We start from the raw sequence: 15,386 nt of genomic DNA, 5'->3' as shown, positions 1-15,386 counted from the left end.
AGGCTAAGTGTTCCGGTATTCTTAAAAATCCCGCTAAGCATACACTTGGGGACGGAGAAGAGCTCGAAGTCTTGTAAGTGCCAAGTGCTCCTCACAGGGCAGGGTCAGTGCGGAGGAAACTTCTCGTGCTCCTCTGCCCCTGGTTGGCCTGGGGACGGGGGAGCTTCTGGGCCTCCGGGAGGCCGCATCCGCCCGCGAGGGCCGTTTTGCTCACTCCTGAGCTAAAAGGGCGAAGAGGGGGAATCGTTTCTCTGGTTACTGAAGGGACAGATCCGCACGGGGGCAGCAAAGTGTCACGGTCGCTTCGGAAACGTTTCTTCCCAGAGACCGATTCGGAGAATAATCACCAGGAATTATTGGCCTCAACTCTGCAGGCTGGGATGGATTTTCAGCGTGAGGCTCTGCCCAGCCTAATCCCTTCCCATTCAGCACGAGTTCGGTGCCCAGCGCCCCAGGGAAGTTCGGAGATCGCCGCTCACAGGCAGATTTCCCCGCTGGAGAGTGCCCGTGTTTACACATTACTGGACTCTGTGTTATGTCGGTTTCACATCCATTGGGTGTGACATTGTGACAGCCCGACACTGGGCACCGTAACATTCAGCTTCACCAATTGTCCCTTAGGACACACGGGCGCTCCGCTGAGGTGAAAGTAGTTACAGTGTTGTCCTAGTTCTGGGACCAAATTCCATAGATCTGCTCTGGCCTCCTCCGTGGCTGTGTCCCGCCAGATTCCGAGGCCATTTATTTGTCCAGGCGGGCACAGCCGAGGTTTCGTCAAACGATGTAGCCCCGCCCACATGCAAATGAAGCAGGAAAACTGACACAAAAACAGCCAGGATCCCTCGCTAACAGGCAGAGGGTTTCTTGCTTTGCAGCACACAAGGTGGGAGAGGAGAATATAACAATGGTCGGTCTGGGGTTCTGTTTTGTTCTGGCGGCTCTCTCAGGTAAAGGGATGGATGCGAGTCCCTGCTGGGTACAGCTGGGCTAGGGAAGCAAAGATGGTTTGAAGGTGAAGCCCTAGGAGGTGGATCAGGAACTTTGGATTCTAAATCCTAGCTCTGAGCACATCGCAAAGTGTGGAATTTGAAAGACTAGTAGCCTATTTTAATGCCAAATTTTGATTATTTTGTGTCAGGAATCCGGTACGCAGCTCTGAAAAACCTCCAGCCCAGTTCATGTCTCAGTTTCCCTCTGAAAATCGTGTAACTGTACTTCCCTACTGCACAGGAATATGGCGGGAACAGATTCTTCCTATAAAAAGCCAGACAAGAGACTGTCCTGAACAAGGCAAGCGCTTGGATAAGGGAAGAGGAGGAATAGAATGGACTTAATGGAATTTCTCTTGGTTTTTTTATTCACAGGTGTTAGTTCCCAGGTCCAGCTGACCCAGTCTGGGGCAGAAATCAAGAAGCCCGGAGAGTCCGTGAAGCTGACATGTAAAACCTCCGGCTACACTTTTACGAGCTATCACATTAACTGGACACGGCAGGCTCCCGGGAAGGGCCTGGAGTGGGTCGGACGGATCAATCCAAATAGCGGTGGCACTGACTATGCCTCGGCCTTCCAGGGGCGAGTCACCATCACCAGGGACAACTCCATAACCACGGCCTGGCTGCAGCTGGGCAGCCTGCGAGCCGATGACACCGCCACGTATTACTGCGCTCTATACACAGTGACACAAACCGCATCTACAGCCCTTCACAAACCTCCAGTGAGAGAACCCAGGCCCTGCCAACCCAGGTGTCCTTCCAACATTGGAGCCTTTCAAAGCAACAAATCGTTCTGTGGCACCACTCCCGAGAGCATTTGCCCAGGTCAACAATCCGGGGTAATTTCTCCCCGAACCTCATCGGCTCCCAACTCACTTTGGCCTCCTGGGAATTAGATTTTTCTTGCTGCAGCGCTAAGTCACTTTTCCAAACATGAATTAGGCTCCTGGGAGAGTCACCTGTGACAGCAGCAATAGAACCGTGAGGAAATATCCTGAGTATGAGACGATGGGGGACTGGGGGGGGGGGGGGGGGTCTTTCAATATCTCCCGCTGAAGCTGTTCCTCAGGGAGTAAATGAATACTCATTAAGGCTGAAAGAGGAGAGGGTGTCTACACTCCCCCTGCTCTCATACCAGTTTGCGGAGAGATGATCCTGGCTGTATCGTTTCTCAGGCAAGTGTTCTAACCACTAGTTTAAAGGAAGCACCAACTCCTTCCTTGGCGCAGGGAGCTTGGCGGTGTTATTAAGTATCCACCGAGGCACCGACCTCCAGGAAGGGGCTGTGAATCCCAACTGGAGTATGGTACCTAACTCACTTTCACCGGTGGGACTCCAACCTTCCTTGGAATTTGTTAAAACTAGAAGCTGCGCAAGGCAGACCCCCACCCACCGGGCTGGCATTTGTAGATCCCCTACCAATCCCCTCACTCTCCGCGTAACCAACATGAGCTGTGATCCCCGGTACTTGAGCAGAAAAATACGGCACTTCGGGGGCCCCCAAAGTGCTGACTCTGGGACACCGAATCCGGCTCGCGGGCCAGTATTTGACCACCGCTTGTCTGCAGCAGGTTACAAGCAGGTCACACACACACACGTGTCTGTTGTTGGCAGCCCTGGTACCTGATTGTCATCGAACTCGGAAGCTCTTTCTAAGGAGCGGTCAGTGCTATTATGCCTCGTTTCACAGATGGGAAAACAGGTACAGGGAGCGGAAGGGACTTTCCTACAATCATCCGGCAGCCAAGGGAAAACCACGATCCGCATCCAAGTCTCCTGGTCCTCACAGACTAGGTCGATAGATAGATAGATAGATAGATAGATAGAGGGGGTGTGTGGGGATAGATAGATAGATAGATAGATAGATAGATAGATAGATAGATAGATAGATAGATAGATAGATAGATGTGTTTGCAGATGGATGGATGGATAGTAAGAGACAGACAGGTCGGACATATAGGGATGGTCAGACAGCTAGGGACCGCATGTCACTAAAATGGCAGGGGGAACACGCCCTACTCACCCCTGACTGTCTCAGGCGCCGGGCACCCTCCATTCATGGCCCACTTTTTTTTCGGAGGCCAAGTACCCTACAGAGCCTGTATGAACAGAGCAGCTGCAGCTCGAGATGGGATCGATTGGCCACTAGGTGGCAGGCGACGACCGTCAATGGGCGGGGAGGAGGCTCTTCCAGGCTTCACCTGGTGCCGATCCCCCTTATTCCACCCCGAGGAGTCTTACGGAGCGTGTAGCTGAAAGACAGCCCAGCCCCACTGCCTCAGGGCCGGCTCTCCGCTGACTCTTAGCAGTAAGTCTCCTGCCGGTCCCGGCAGGGCGCTGGGCACTAGGGTTCATTGTGCGCTCATTAGAAGTAAGTTCTCTGACTCAGTTTCCTCTGTAAAGCTCGCCCCTCCCCCCGCCCTGCAACTCCGGGAGCAGAATCCGCCGTCCGGATGGGGTTGTGCAGCGCCAGGCAAACCCCGCAGGCAGTGGCGGGGGAAGAAGAGGAAGGAGCCAGCACCCCCGGGCAAACACGAGTGTCTGGCGCCTTTGCTCTGCGGCCAGCAGGGGCGGTCTCGGAACTGGGGACTCGAAGCTGGAGCAGCGGTCCCTGGAGCCGCGCAGGGGAAGCGGGGCCCCGCTGGGGCTGGGTCGGGGCTCCGGGCCAGAGGGCACCGGGCTGGGGGAGGTTCCTGGCCTCTGTTTGTCTCCACTCGCGCTGTCGTGATGGGGGGTGTTGCACTCGCAGTGACACTCGGGCGTTGGCAGATCCCTGGGAGGAGCAGAGACTCAGGAGAGTGGGGAGCTCCCGAGGGTTTCCCTGGGGCACAGGCAAGAGCAGCGCGTGGGAACGTCGGACTCGGCAGGGCGCGCCGTGGGGCCGGGAACCCACCCGGGAAATGAGAAAGGCCCGAGTCTCCCAGCCCCGCTACTGCAGCACCCGCCAGAGGACCCGGGCCCCTTTACACCGTCCAGGACCTTCGGAGCTAGGATCGAATTGACCGTCTGTGGGATCCAGGCACCGAATCGTATTGAAGATTCGCACCCCAGGGCCGAAGCAGCGATTCCCACCAAATCTGCACAGAGGGAAATGTTCTCACCTCCGGGCTCACAATAAACACGGACCCCCCCCCCCCCATATCACCACGTGAGCCGAAGCCACTAACGCCAATTAAACTATTTCCCTTCCCCACAGTCGATTCCCAGGCAACCCCTGGACACGAAAGGCGAGCTACGTGACGTGCTTCCCCAGCGCTGTGAGAGCCCATCGGGACCCCCGTGCTGTGCCAGGCGCTGCACAAACACACAGAGAGGGGGAGGAGACTCCTTCTGCCGCAGACTCCAGGGCAGTGACTCGGCTCGTTCAGGGAAGGCGTTTGTGTCTCTGATAAGGAGGGGAATATGCAAATGGCGGTGACCGGTGCCTGCTTAAATCGGTGTCTCTCTCTCCCTAGGCTGCACCCGGAGAGACACCACGCAGCCCCGGTGTCTGTGCAGTTACCAGCCACCTCTGCCCCCCAGCAACGGGGAACATGAAATTTTGGGTTTATTTAGTTTTCTCTGCGGCAGTTTTTCCAGGTATTTTCTAGCTAAATACACTGGAGAGGGGACGGATAATTTGTGTTTGCGATTTTGATACTTATGTTTGTATCGTGTTTGTTCCCAGGTGCCCGGTCCCAAGTGCAGCTGGTGGAGTCCGGAGGGGATGTGAAGAAGCCCGGAGACTGTCTGCGCCTCTCCTGCAAAGCCTCCGGCTTCACCTTCAGCAGCTACGGGATGAGCTGGGTCCGGCAGGCTCCGGGGAAGGGTCTGGAGTGGGTCGCTGTTATCAGTGGTGATGGGAGCTATATACGCTACCTTGATGCAGTGAAAGGCCGATTCACCATCTCCAGGGACAACCCCAACAACCTGCTGCACCTGCAAATGACCGGCCTGAAGCCCGAGGACACCGCCCGCTATTACTGTGCGAGAGACACAGCGACACGAAACCTATTGATGCTCCTGCAAAAACCCAGGCTGCAGAACCCGCGGCCGCCACGCGGGGGCAGCAGAGACACGAACAACCGGGCGCAGGGCACAGAACTGAGAAGGCGCCTCCAGGCGAGTAAAACACAAACCTGCCGCGGGGCTTTTAACCCTTTCACAGCCCAGCCTCGTCCCCTGTTTGCAGCCAAAGTCACTCTGGGCAGGTGGGGCAGACGCCGCTCGCCAGCGCTGGGAGCTGGTTTACCCCCTGTCGGGGGAGGGGATTCCCAAGGTTTGTCCTGGGACAGAAACTGCAGATTCGTACCGTGTCGTTATTCCCGATGTCCGGTCCCAGGTGATATGGGGGGGGGGGGGGTGTGGAAAGGGGGAGGAATGGAGTTCGTCTCCACCTCCCCGGTGAAGCCTCCAGATTCCTGTTCAGTAGCACAGGAAGTGAAGAGCCCCTGATAGTCCAGAGCTCCATGTTGCCCCAAAGGACTTTGGGAGCCGGACCCTGAGCAAGGAGCAGGAGGCCTCGGCTGGTGCTCGTGTCTCTCCTGCTTCTTCCTACATTTCTTCAGCCTTCACTTTCCATCCTCCCCGCGTCTGTCTGCACCAAGTTCCAAGCCACAGCAGGTCACGTAGGGTATTATCTCCCCAGTGTGTCCATGGACCAGCCCCGCACACGTGTCTGTTCCTAGCAGCCCTGGTACCAGCTTCTCATCGGACGTGGAAGCTCTTTCTAAGGATCGGTCAGTGCTATTATCCCCGTTTGGCAGAGGATACCCAGGGAACGGGACCCACAGCTCCTGAGTCTGAGACTCAAGGCCGGCTCTAGGTTTTTTTGCTGCCCCAAGCATAAAAAAAAATTGTCCACCCCTTAGCCTGTCTCTGCAGGACAGGCACCGAGGTGGAAAGCGCCCCTTTCACTTTGCGGCTCTTTGACTCCCACCACGCCCTCCGGCAGCCTACGTCCTGTCTCCCCTCCACACACATCCCGACCCCCCCCCCCACCCACCCACCCACCCACTCACCGAACTCAGTTTCCACCTTCTTTCCCCTCCCAGGCAAACCCAACCCCTCAGTAACTGGATCCAGTCCGCCCCCTTCTCTCCTCCACCTAGGCCTGGCCCTGTAACCGGATTACATCTGTGCTGTGATGTATCCTGGAGAAGCAATAAACTCCCTCTATTCTACTGGCTGGTGGAGTTTGTTCATGCCACTACAGGGGTGCAGGAGGCAGGGGAACCCCGACGCCCCACCACACAGGAGTCTCACAACCTGTCTGACAGGTTGCCTCCCAGGGAGAGAGACAAAGGAAGGAAGGCAGAGACCAATCCCTGTCTGGGGGACAGGGCTGGAAGAGAATCAGTTTCTGTCTGGGAAGCCGGGGAGAAGGGGCTAGGGAGGGAGCTGGGATGTTAGGGCCCAGCCACCCCGCATCTCGGGGGGGGGGGGGGCTGAGGCCTCCTAGCCCCAGTTCTTGTAACCAGATGACATCTGTGCTGTGCTGTATCCTGGAGAAGCAATAAATTCCCTCTATTCTACTGGCGGGTAGAGTCTGTTCATGCCACTAGGGGGGTGCAGGAGATGGGGAAACCCCAACGTGTCATCACAACTGCATACCCAGATTCTGTGAAAGGCTGATTCACAATCTCCAGGGACAACCCCAACAACCTGCTGTCCCTGTAACTGACCGGCCTGAAGCCCGAGGACACCGCCCGCTATTACTGTGCGGGAGAGACACAGTGACATCAAACCAGTTTGTGATCATGCAACAACCCAGGCTGCAGAATCGCCCTTCCCCCCACAGCCAGGAGGGGGAGCAGAAGCACACAGACCACAAATCCCAGGCCAAGCCGGTTCCCCCAGGGTGCCAGCCTAGAGGCCTGTTCTCTGGCTTCTCCTCCCTCCACTTACAGACGCCACCTGTCATGTGAGCTGATGTGAAATCTCCCTGTGAATGGAGACCTGTCCCCGAGGGGACATCGCTATGAGTAACGTAGTGGGGGCTGCGTTCACTCTCATACCCACTCTGGCTCACTCTGGTTTTGCATTGTTGTGCCCTTTGTGATTCCCACTGTCTGGTGCTGCTCTGCAGTGACTGTGTGTGTGTGTGTGTGTGTGTGTGTGTGTGTGTGTGTGTGTGTGTGTGTGTGTGTTTGTTTCCTGCTCACTGTCCTCTCCTGGGAGTGTCCAGGGACCAGGTCCACAGAGAGACTGTCAATGGCTAAATCATCCCTCACTTTCTTTCCCTGTCCCCACGTGTCCTCTCTCAGGTGCAGCTGGTCCAGTCCAGCCCAGACGTGGTGAAGCTTGGAGAGACCCTTGTCCTGACTTGCACTGTCTCTAGAGTCTCTATGACACTGGGTATTATTTCTGGTATTGGAGCTGGCAGCCCACCAGGCAAGGGCTGGAGTGTGTGGGACATAACCCCCATCACCACCTAGTCCTGTGCTTTGGATGATTTTGTTAGTTTTTTTTAAAGCCTCATCTACTTCTGTCTGCAGTAGACCCCCAGCATGACATCTCCTTTGCTTCGTACCCCTTTTAACCTAACCCAGAGACTCTCAGGAAGTCTGTCTCTTATGTCCATCTCAACCTCAGTCCAAGTATAAGCATCTTCAAAATAGAAAGCAACATCTCCTCCCATTTCCCTGCCTACCCTTCCTGAGCAAGTTTGGCTCTTCTATACCAATAGACCAATCGTGTGTGTAGGAGAAAGAAAGAGCCTGAAGCATGGGCCTGGTGCTTGAACCAAAGTGAGCAAGAGTTATACTATGGCTACGTCTACATTGGCCCCTTTTCCGAAAGGGGCATGGTAATTTGACAGTTCGTAATAGGGAAATCCACGGGGGATTTAAATATCCCCCGTGGGATTTAAATAAAGATGTCAGCCGCTTTTTTCCGGCTTGTAGAAAAGCCGGAAAAGAGCGTCTAGACTGGCCCGATCCTCCGGAAAAAAGCCCTTTTCCGGACGATCTCTTATTCCTACCTGAAAGTACTATTATGAACTGTCAAATTAGCATGCCCCTTTCGGAAAAGAGGCCAATGTAGATGTAGCCCATGAGTAATAGATAGGCTGTGGCAAAAGCCGATGTTTTCCTGCAAGTCAGTGTCTCTCACACTAGAACTGTTGGCTCTGCTAAAAAGCACATGAAATATGTAAATACATCCCCCCCAGCATGGTACAAGGACACCCCAACTTAGTACTTGATAAAACAGTTTAAAAACACCAGGGCTGTGTCTAGACTGGCCAGTTTTTCCGGAAAATCAGCCACTTTTCCAGAAAAACTTGCCAGCTGTCTATAATGGCCGCTGGAATTTCCGCAAAAGCACTGACGTCCTACTGTAAGAAATCAGTGCTTTTTGCGGAAATACTATGCTGCTCCCATTCAGGCAAAAGTCCCTTTTGCACAAAACTTTTGCACAAAAGAGCCAGTGTAGACAGCTGAGATTTGTTTTCTGCAAAAAAGCCCCGATCGCAAAAATGGCAATCGGGGCTTTTTTGCGGAAAAGTGCATCTAGATTGGCCCTGGACGCTTTTCCACAAAAAGTGCTTTTGCGGAAAAGCGTCCGTGCCAATCTAGATGCTCTTTTCCAAAAATGCTTTTAACGGAAAACTTTTCTGTTAAAAGCATTTGCGGAAAATCATGCCAGTCTAGATGTAGCTCAGGGGCTATGTCTACACTCTCGGCTTCTTGCACAAGTATGGCTGTTCTTGCGCAAGAATCCGCAGAGCATCCACACTGCCTGCCCGCTCTTGCAGAAGGAAATTTACAGTACGGCGGTAAGAGAGGGCTTCTTGCACAAGAGCTATGCTCTTTTTTAACAGGTGTAAGCCCTCTTGTGCAGGAGCTCTTGCACAAGAGGGCAGTGTGTACGCTTGGCAGGGATTTCTTGCTCAAGAAAGCCCTCTGGTTAAAATGGCCGTCGGAGCTTTCTTGCACAAGAGATCATCCACACTGCCATGGGAGCTCTTGCGCGAAAGCACGGCACGCACATGGCAGTGTGGACATTTTCTTGCACAAGACTTCTTGCACAAGAACCCTTATGCAAGGTGTTCTTGTGCACGAAGCTGCGAGTGTGGACACAGCCCAGGAGTGAAAGCAGAATGATGGGTGCTGAATGCTTGGGGAGGAAAGTACAAGGGGAGGTACAAAATGTGTCGTTAACGAGTACAATGATTCTAGGGTGTGTATCAGATTGTTTCTCTCTTCTATAAATGTTGGGGTACCTCAATTTAACTCCTTGGGCCGGCCTAGGGGACAATAGTGAAATCCATACTGTCGACTGAGCCGGGTCCATTGTCACAGGTACAAACACACAGGGGCTCAGAGGCCATCTGGCTACCGACAACTATTAATGTGCTTCATTCAACAGTAAACCTGACTTGGGTGCCATCCTATCTCATCCGAGTCAATGAGCCCTGGGGACTCTCATGAGGTCTATTATGCTAGCTGGCTGTGCAGAGCTGGCATGATATACTGAGGGAGCATACAAAAACACATACAACCAAACTTTTATCATCACTGACAGAGCAGGACAGCTGTCAGGATGTCACACCAGTGAATCCTGAACTTACTGCATCACTGTCCTGACCGATTACATTGTGCATGATCCCACTAAGTCTGTGTGATACCAGCTATGTCATAGTTGTGTTTATTTACTAGCACGTCAAGTTCTTCCTGATTATTCATACTTTTTAGCATTTGCATACAGGCATCTATGGTACTTACCTGCGAGTTTTGGTCACCTTCCCCCATCAAACCTAGTTTAGAATTCTCCTCGCTAGGTGAATCTCTAGGACAGCATCTCCCACTCCTTCCTCTGGTCTAGGGGCAGTGGAAATTCCTGCCACTGACTGAGCAGGTCCATTGTTGGACTCTTACATGTCTTAGTGCTCCTGTATGTTCTATGGCACAACAGGCCTGTGCTGTGTTGCTGTGCAGCTGGATGAGCGCTCTTGCTACTGACCCACAGTCTAGCACAGGGGTGGCCAACCTGCGACTCGTGAAGAGAAAAATTGCAGGTCCTGATGGAACCGGAACAGAAACCAAAGCCGATCAGCTCAGCCGCTCTCACGACCCGCACCATTCCGCTTGTGGGCCCAGCACCAGCATCATATTCTGCACGTACTAGCAGTCGGTTGCTGAGTGCAGGCAGTGGCAGCGGTTCTGGATGTGGTGGTGATGCCAGGGCCAGTGGTGGCTCCGGGACCTGGGCATAAGATTAGTGGGGGAGGAGAGGTGACTGGCTCTGGGGAAAGGGAGGGGAGGGAAGGGAGGTTGGGGGGCAGGGTGTGCATGGCGTGCTGGCTACTCAGCTCATGCACCTCAGCGCCTGATGGAAGAGGCATGACTGTAGCCATGGTGGTGGCTCCAGGACCTGAGAATTAGGTTGGAGAGGGGGATTGGTATAGAGGAGGGCTGATGTCTGGATCTGGGGTGTTGGGATTGAGTATGGAATGTGTGTGCCTGGCTCTGGGGAAGGGAAAGGGGAATGGATTGGAGGGTGTGTGCCTGACTCTGGGAAGGGAAAGGGGAATGGATTGGAGGGTGTGTGCCTGACTCTGGGAAGGGGAGGGGGAATTGGGTTAGAGCAGGAGACTGCCTGGGGGAAGGAAGGGGAAGGGAAGAGCAACCAGTGCACTTCCTGAGACCCTAGATCCACAGGTACTGGCCCCAGCTATCTCCCCCCACCCATGAGTACCCTGCCCCAGCACCCTGCCCCAGGACCCTGTCCCCTGACCCCACCAGCACAGTTGAGGCCATGTTAGTGAGGCTTGGGGGGTTTGGAAGGGTTGGTTTTTTGGATCTCACTTGTGTGGCCCCGACTGACTTTTCTGTGAGTCAATGACCCCTGACACAAACAGGTTCCCTGCCCTTCTCATAAATAAAGACAATGCTGAAACATTTTCTGTTTGACATAATATTTTATTTAAAAATGAATCCTGGCCAACAAGCCCCCAATTGGGGCCAAGCCTCCATCTCACTGCAGTATCATAATGCTCTTGCATGGCTCTCCACCCCAAACCTGAGCCTATCATACCCTGGAACTCCCTGTCCTGAACTTCTCACATCCCCAAACTCCTGCACCCTGACATCCCCAGTCTTCTGCCATGACACTCCTGCACCATCTACACACCACAAATCTGTGTCCTGAGCATGTCGTACTTCCAGCCTCCCTGTCCTGAGCCCCTCATGCACCCCAGCCCAAACTCCTGCACCCTCACAGCTACAAGCCTGCAGTTTTCACACAACCCCAACCCACCCCCTGACCTCAAAACTTTGCAGCCTGGGGCCCCTTGAGCCAGCATCCTCTTCTCTCCTTCCTCCTGCATCCAGATTCCCTCCTGGAGCTTGCACCCCTCACCCCTTCCCAGTGCATTTTTTGTGATGTTCAGTAGCAGTGGTGAGGGTGTTGTACCAATAAAAGCAAGCAGGATCTCATGAGGGGGATAAGGCAAAAAGCCACATTTATTGTAAAAATAATAATAAAGAATAAAGAAAAGATAGAAGCAAACAACGTTGTTTAACTACTTATTCCTATCACTACTTAACCCTTATACACACACACACACACACACACACACACACACACACACACACACTCATTCATTCATCCATTCATTCAAGGTCTGTGTATTTGTTATAGTTACCAGCCTGGAAGTTGCTTGTGACAGAATACTGGCCAGGTACTCTGTACACAAGTGATGGGAGTGGGGAGCGAAGTCCTGATCAGATGCGCATCTGAAGCTCCTGGTGGGCTGGCAGCAGAACCTTGGACTCTGACTCCATAGTCTTTTAGTCCAGTTCTTATAGGAATTTCTTCCTATGCCAGTGTATGGGAATTGCTGCATCATGCTGATGTCCAGGGTGGCTGCCAGGTGCTGGTCAGTGATCTCATCGGGTGGACCTCCAGTACTTGGTTTTCTCCACTTGACACCTTTTGGTTGCACTGGCACCTGACGCCTTCTTCAGCCCTTTGTTGCTGCATTCTCAGGCTGGCACCTCTCAAAACCATTCATTCATCGCCAAGCACTCTCTCTCTCTTACGTACATTCCCTAATTAATGTTTCACACACAGTATTTTGTATAATAATAACTTTACATATACAAGAGTTGTAGTTACAAAAAGTCACAAGTTTCTGGGTGGCATTTCTTAAAACATTCTCTGAGTGCTGAGTCAGTTACTATTATAGTTATAGCAATGGCCTTAGTCAATTACAGGGCTTGGCTCCCAGAGCAGAGATAGTGGCTTGGCAATGCATTGTCACAATGTATCGCTTCAACGTCAATTTCAAGCAGCCCCTTGCAAAAGCTTGAGCCTGGGACACAGAGAGGGGAGCTGTTTCTGGCTACATAGTAATAAATCTAAACATTTAACAATCTTAAAAAAAAATCTAAACACTTATCAAGCTTGATAACACTAAATCTAAACACTTTAACAGGAATAAATCTAAACACTTATATCCTTCTTCTACTTAACAAACTTATACTACTTAGACTTTTGGTTGTGGGGAACAAATTATAGGGAGTCACTTCCACTTGGGGGAATCAAATATGTTATCCCTACATACTCATGAAGAGCTTGGGCAAAGCTGTTGAGATCTCCCTCCTCCCCCACCCTGCCAAAAAAAGGCCCCGAGGAAAAGTTGTTAACCAAAAAACAAACAAACAAACAAAAAGAGCAGCCATGCTCTGGGATGGATATACCATTGTCTATTTTCCCCCAGCATGGTGGTGGTTTGTTTTTTTCTCAACAACTTTCTCCCAGCTCTTCACTCTGTCTCCACTGTTATTGTGGCTCTTCGTCTGGAATGGGATGGACACCCCTGCTCACTGTCTTCTTGGACAGGTCACATGCACCCTGCTGGGTTGGCTCTCGGCACAGAGCTGGCCCAAGGCACAGAGCATGTGACCCACTCCTGCACCTCTCTCTCAGCTCAGTCTCTCCAGCTCTTTTCATTTGGCATAGCCACCAGTTCACGTCCCCTGCAGCCCATTGGTACGTCCCTGGTGGCATTGTCCATTGGTCCTAAATATCATAGAGAAAGGCTTTGGAAAAGGTCCCTGCACCCCCGTTGCTCCCAGGGCTGTGACTCTGCAAGTGCAGGGAAAGAAGGTCAGAGATACGAGTGGAAATTGAACCTTCTATTTGGTAGGCTTTGATTCTGGTCCTACCCCGGCCCATGTTGCAGCTATTCCATTTTCACCTAAGCAAACCAATGGGCCAGTATCTTGGAACCCTTAATTTCCTGGAAGCTTTGCACAGGGCCTCCTGGACCTCCCTGTTTCTCAGGGCATAGATGAGTGGATTGACCAGGGGCGTCAGGACGGTGTAGGAGACTGAGAGAACTTTCTTGAAGTGGCTCAGGCGGTCAGTGGTTGGGAACATGTAGACAATCAGGACAGTTCCATAGTAAACACTCACCACAATGAGGTGGGAGGAGCAGGTGGAAAAGGCCTTTTGCTTCCCGGTGGTGGAGTGGATTCTGAGGATGGTGCTAATGATGCAAATGTAGGACACCGAGGTGAGCAGGAAGGGGACCAGTGAGAAAATCAAGCACATTGAGAACGCCAATGTGTCCATCAGCAGAGGGTCATTGCAGGAGAGTTTCACAAGGGGAATAAAGTCACAAAAGAAATGGTCAATAGTGTTGGGGCCACAGAAGGTTAACTGGGATATTGACACTGTGCTTATACTACAAACAAGGAAGCCACCTATCCATGATCCCCCGGCAAGCTGGAGGCAAGACCTGCCACTCATGTGGGCTGTGTAGTGCAGTGGGTTGCATATGGCTAGATACCGGTCGTAGGACATCACTGATAGGAGGAGGCATTCTGTAGCCACCAGAGCACCAAAGAAATAATGTTGTGTGAGACACCCAGTGAAGGAAATTGTCCAGTCCCCAGCGAGGAGCCCAGCCAGGAGCCGGGGCAAGAGGGTGGAGCTGTAGCATATCTCCAAGCAGGACAAGTTGCCCAGGAAGAAGTACATGGGGGTGTGAAGGTGCTGATAGGCCACAACCAACACAACAATGAGGCCGTTCCCAGCCATGGTCACCAGGTAGATCACAAGGAAGAGCAGGAAGAGAGGAACCTGCAGGCCAGGAAGCTCCCCGAATCCCAAGAGGATGAATTCAGTGAGGGACGTTTCGTTTCCTTGTTCCTGGCTTGCCATGGGGTGTGTCTGTGGGAGAGAAACAGGGTCACTGTGAGCAATAACTAACATTCATTGCAATATGGCAGCTTTTCTTCATTGCCTCCCTCTGCCGGCCTGTGCACAACAGCCAAGTGGGGGTAGCCATCAATTGGCCCCGGGAGAGAGTCGATACCTGAGCAGAGCGCAGGTTAAAGAGACTGTGTCTCTGTGTGACGTAGTGGGGGTACCTGGCTGGCTCTGGGGGAACCCCCACTGGCTGCCGTGGGTACCACGACCCAGCAAAACAGGATGAGTCACTATGCAAACCAGTGGCCAGACACCCCCCATGGAGAGGAACAAAGGAAGGTGGATGCTGCCTTGGCTGGGGGGCAGGGCTGGAAGTTAGGGAGTTGGTTGCTGGCTGGCTGGGAGGATGGATGAGACAGCCTAGGGAGAGGAGCTGGAGTTTAGGGGCCCAGTCTCCCCCATCTCAAGGGGGCCTGAGGCCTCCTAGCCCAGTTCCTGTAACCAGATTACATCTGTGCTGCGCTGTGCTGGAGGAGCAATAAACCACCCTCAATTCCACTGGCTGGTACAGTCTGTTTGTGTCATTTCGGGGTGCAGGGGACGGGGAACCCCCAACGCGCCGTCACACTGGTGTCAGGGGTGGGATGCACTGCACCCCGTGGATGGAGCTTCCAGCGGCAAGCGACAAGGCGCAGTAGAAGCAAGAGCCCTGGAGCCAGGCGTGCTGGAGACAGAGCGAAGCGGTTCCTGGGAATCGTGGGGCGCTGCAGCACTAGACTGGTGAGTCTGCACCGAGGGGACCAGCGGGCAGATGGCCTACGCCCGACTCTTGAAGGCAGAGCTGGTGGGGCTGTGCAGAGAGAGGGGCTTGCCTGTGCGGAAAGCAACCAAGGCCCAGCTGATTACCCAGCTGGAAGAGAATGACCAGCCACGGGGCCAGGATCTTGTCCCCAGGGGAAGCAGCCAGACCCCACCTGAGAGTGTGTCAGGCTCAGAGAGGGGGAGGAGCGCTGGAACCCACCGGAGAGATGAGACAGCGTCTCCCGGGAGGCCTGCAAGCCGTAGCCCATCTAGGGCAGGGGCCAGCCCAGCGGAGCTGCGGCGGCTGGAGATCCAGCTGCGGATGAAGGAATTGGAAGTAGAGGACGGAGAGAAGGAGCGCCAAGATCGAGAGAGGGAGCGCCAAGATCGAGAGAGGCAGCGACAGCATGAGCTGGCCATGGCAGAGCGGAGAACCTGCGGGGCCCCGGCTGC

General features: G+C 53.4%; 1 protein-coding gene and 1 gene segment (V, D, J or C); one reads left to right on the top strand and one right to left on the bottom strand.

Annotated features, from left to right (window-relative positions):
• The first annotated feature begins 904 nt into the window (after window positions 1-904).
• On the top strand, window positions 905-4,110 carry LOC106732663 (immunoglobulin heavy variable 1-2-like). The segment is given in 3 exon segments: window positions 905-947; window positions 1,365-1,653; window positions 3,969-4,110. Coding segments are annotated over 3 exon segments (474 nt in total).
• A 9,062-nt stretch (window positions 4,111-13,172) lies between these two features.
• On the bottom strand, window positions 13,173-14,144 carry LOC142821132 (olfactory receptor 10A7-like). Its single transcript, XM_075911931.1, has one exon. The coding sequence runs from the start codon at window positions 14,142-14,144 to the stop codon at window positions 13,173-13,175; it is 972 nt and encodes a 323-aa protein (XP_075768046.1).
• Window positions 14,145-15,386: the final 1,242 nt, after the last annotated feature.

Source organism: Pelodiscus sinensis, chromosome 30 (genome assembly GCF_049634645.1).
Source record: "Pelodiscus sinensis isolate JC-2024 chromosome 30, ASM4963464v1, whole genome shotgun sequence".
In the NCBI taxonomy this organism is placed as follows: domain Eukaryota; kingdom Metazoa; phylum Chordata; order Testudines; family Trionychidae; genus Pelodiscus; species Pelodiscus sinensis.
The sequence above is the reverse complement of the archived record's forward strand: the minus strand, read 5'-3'. Positions and strand labels throughout refer to the sequence as shown.

What these genes read in the sequence shown, in the direction of transcription:
- LOC142821132 (XM_075911931.1), bottom strand. Translation starts at nt 14,144, where the DNA reads ATGGCAAGCCAGGAACAAGGAAACGAAACGTCCCTCACTGAATTCATC.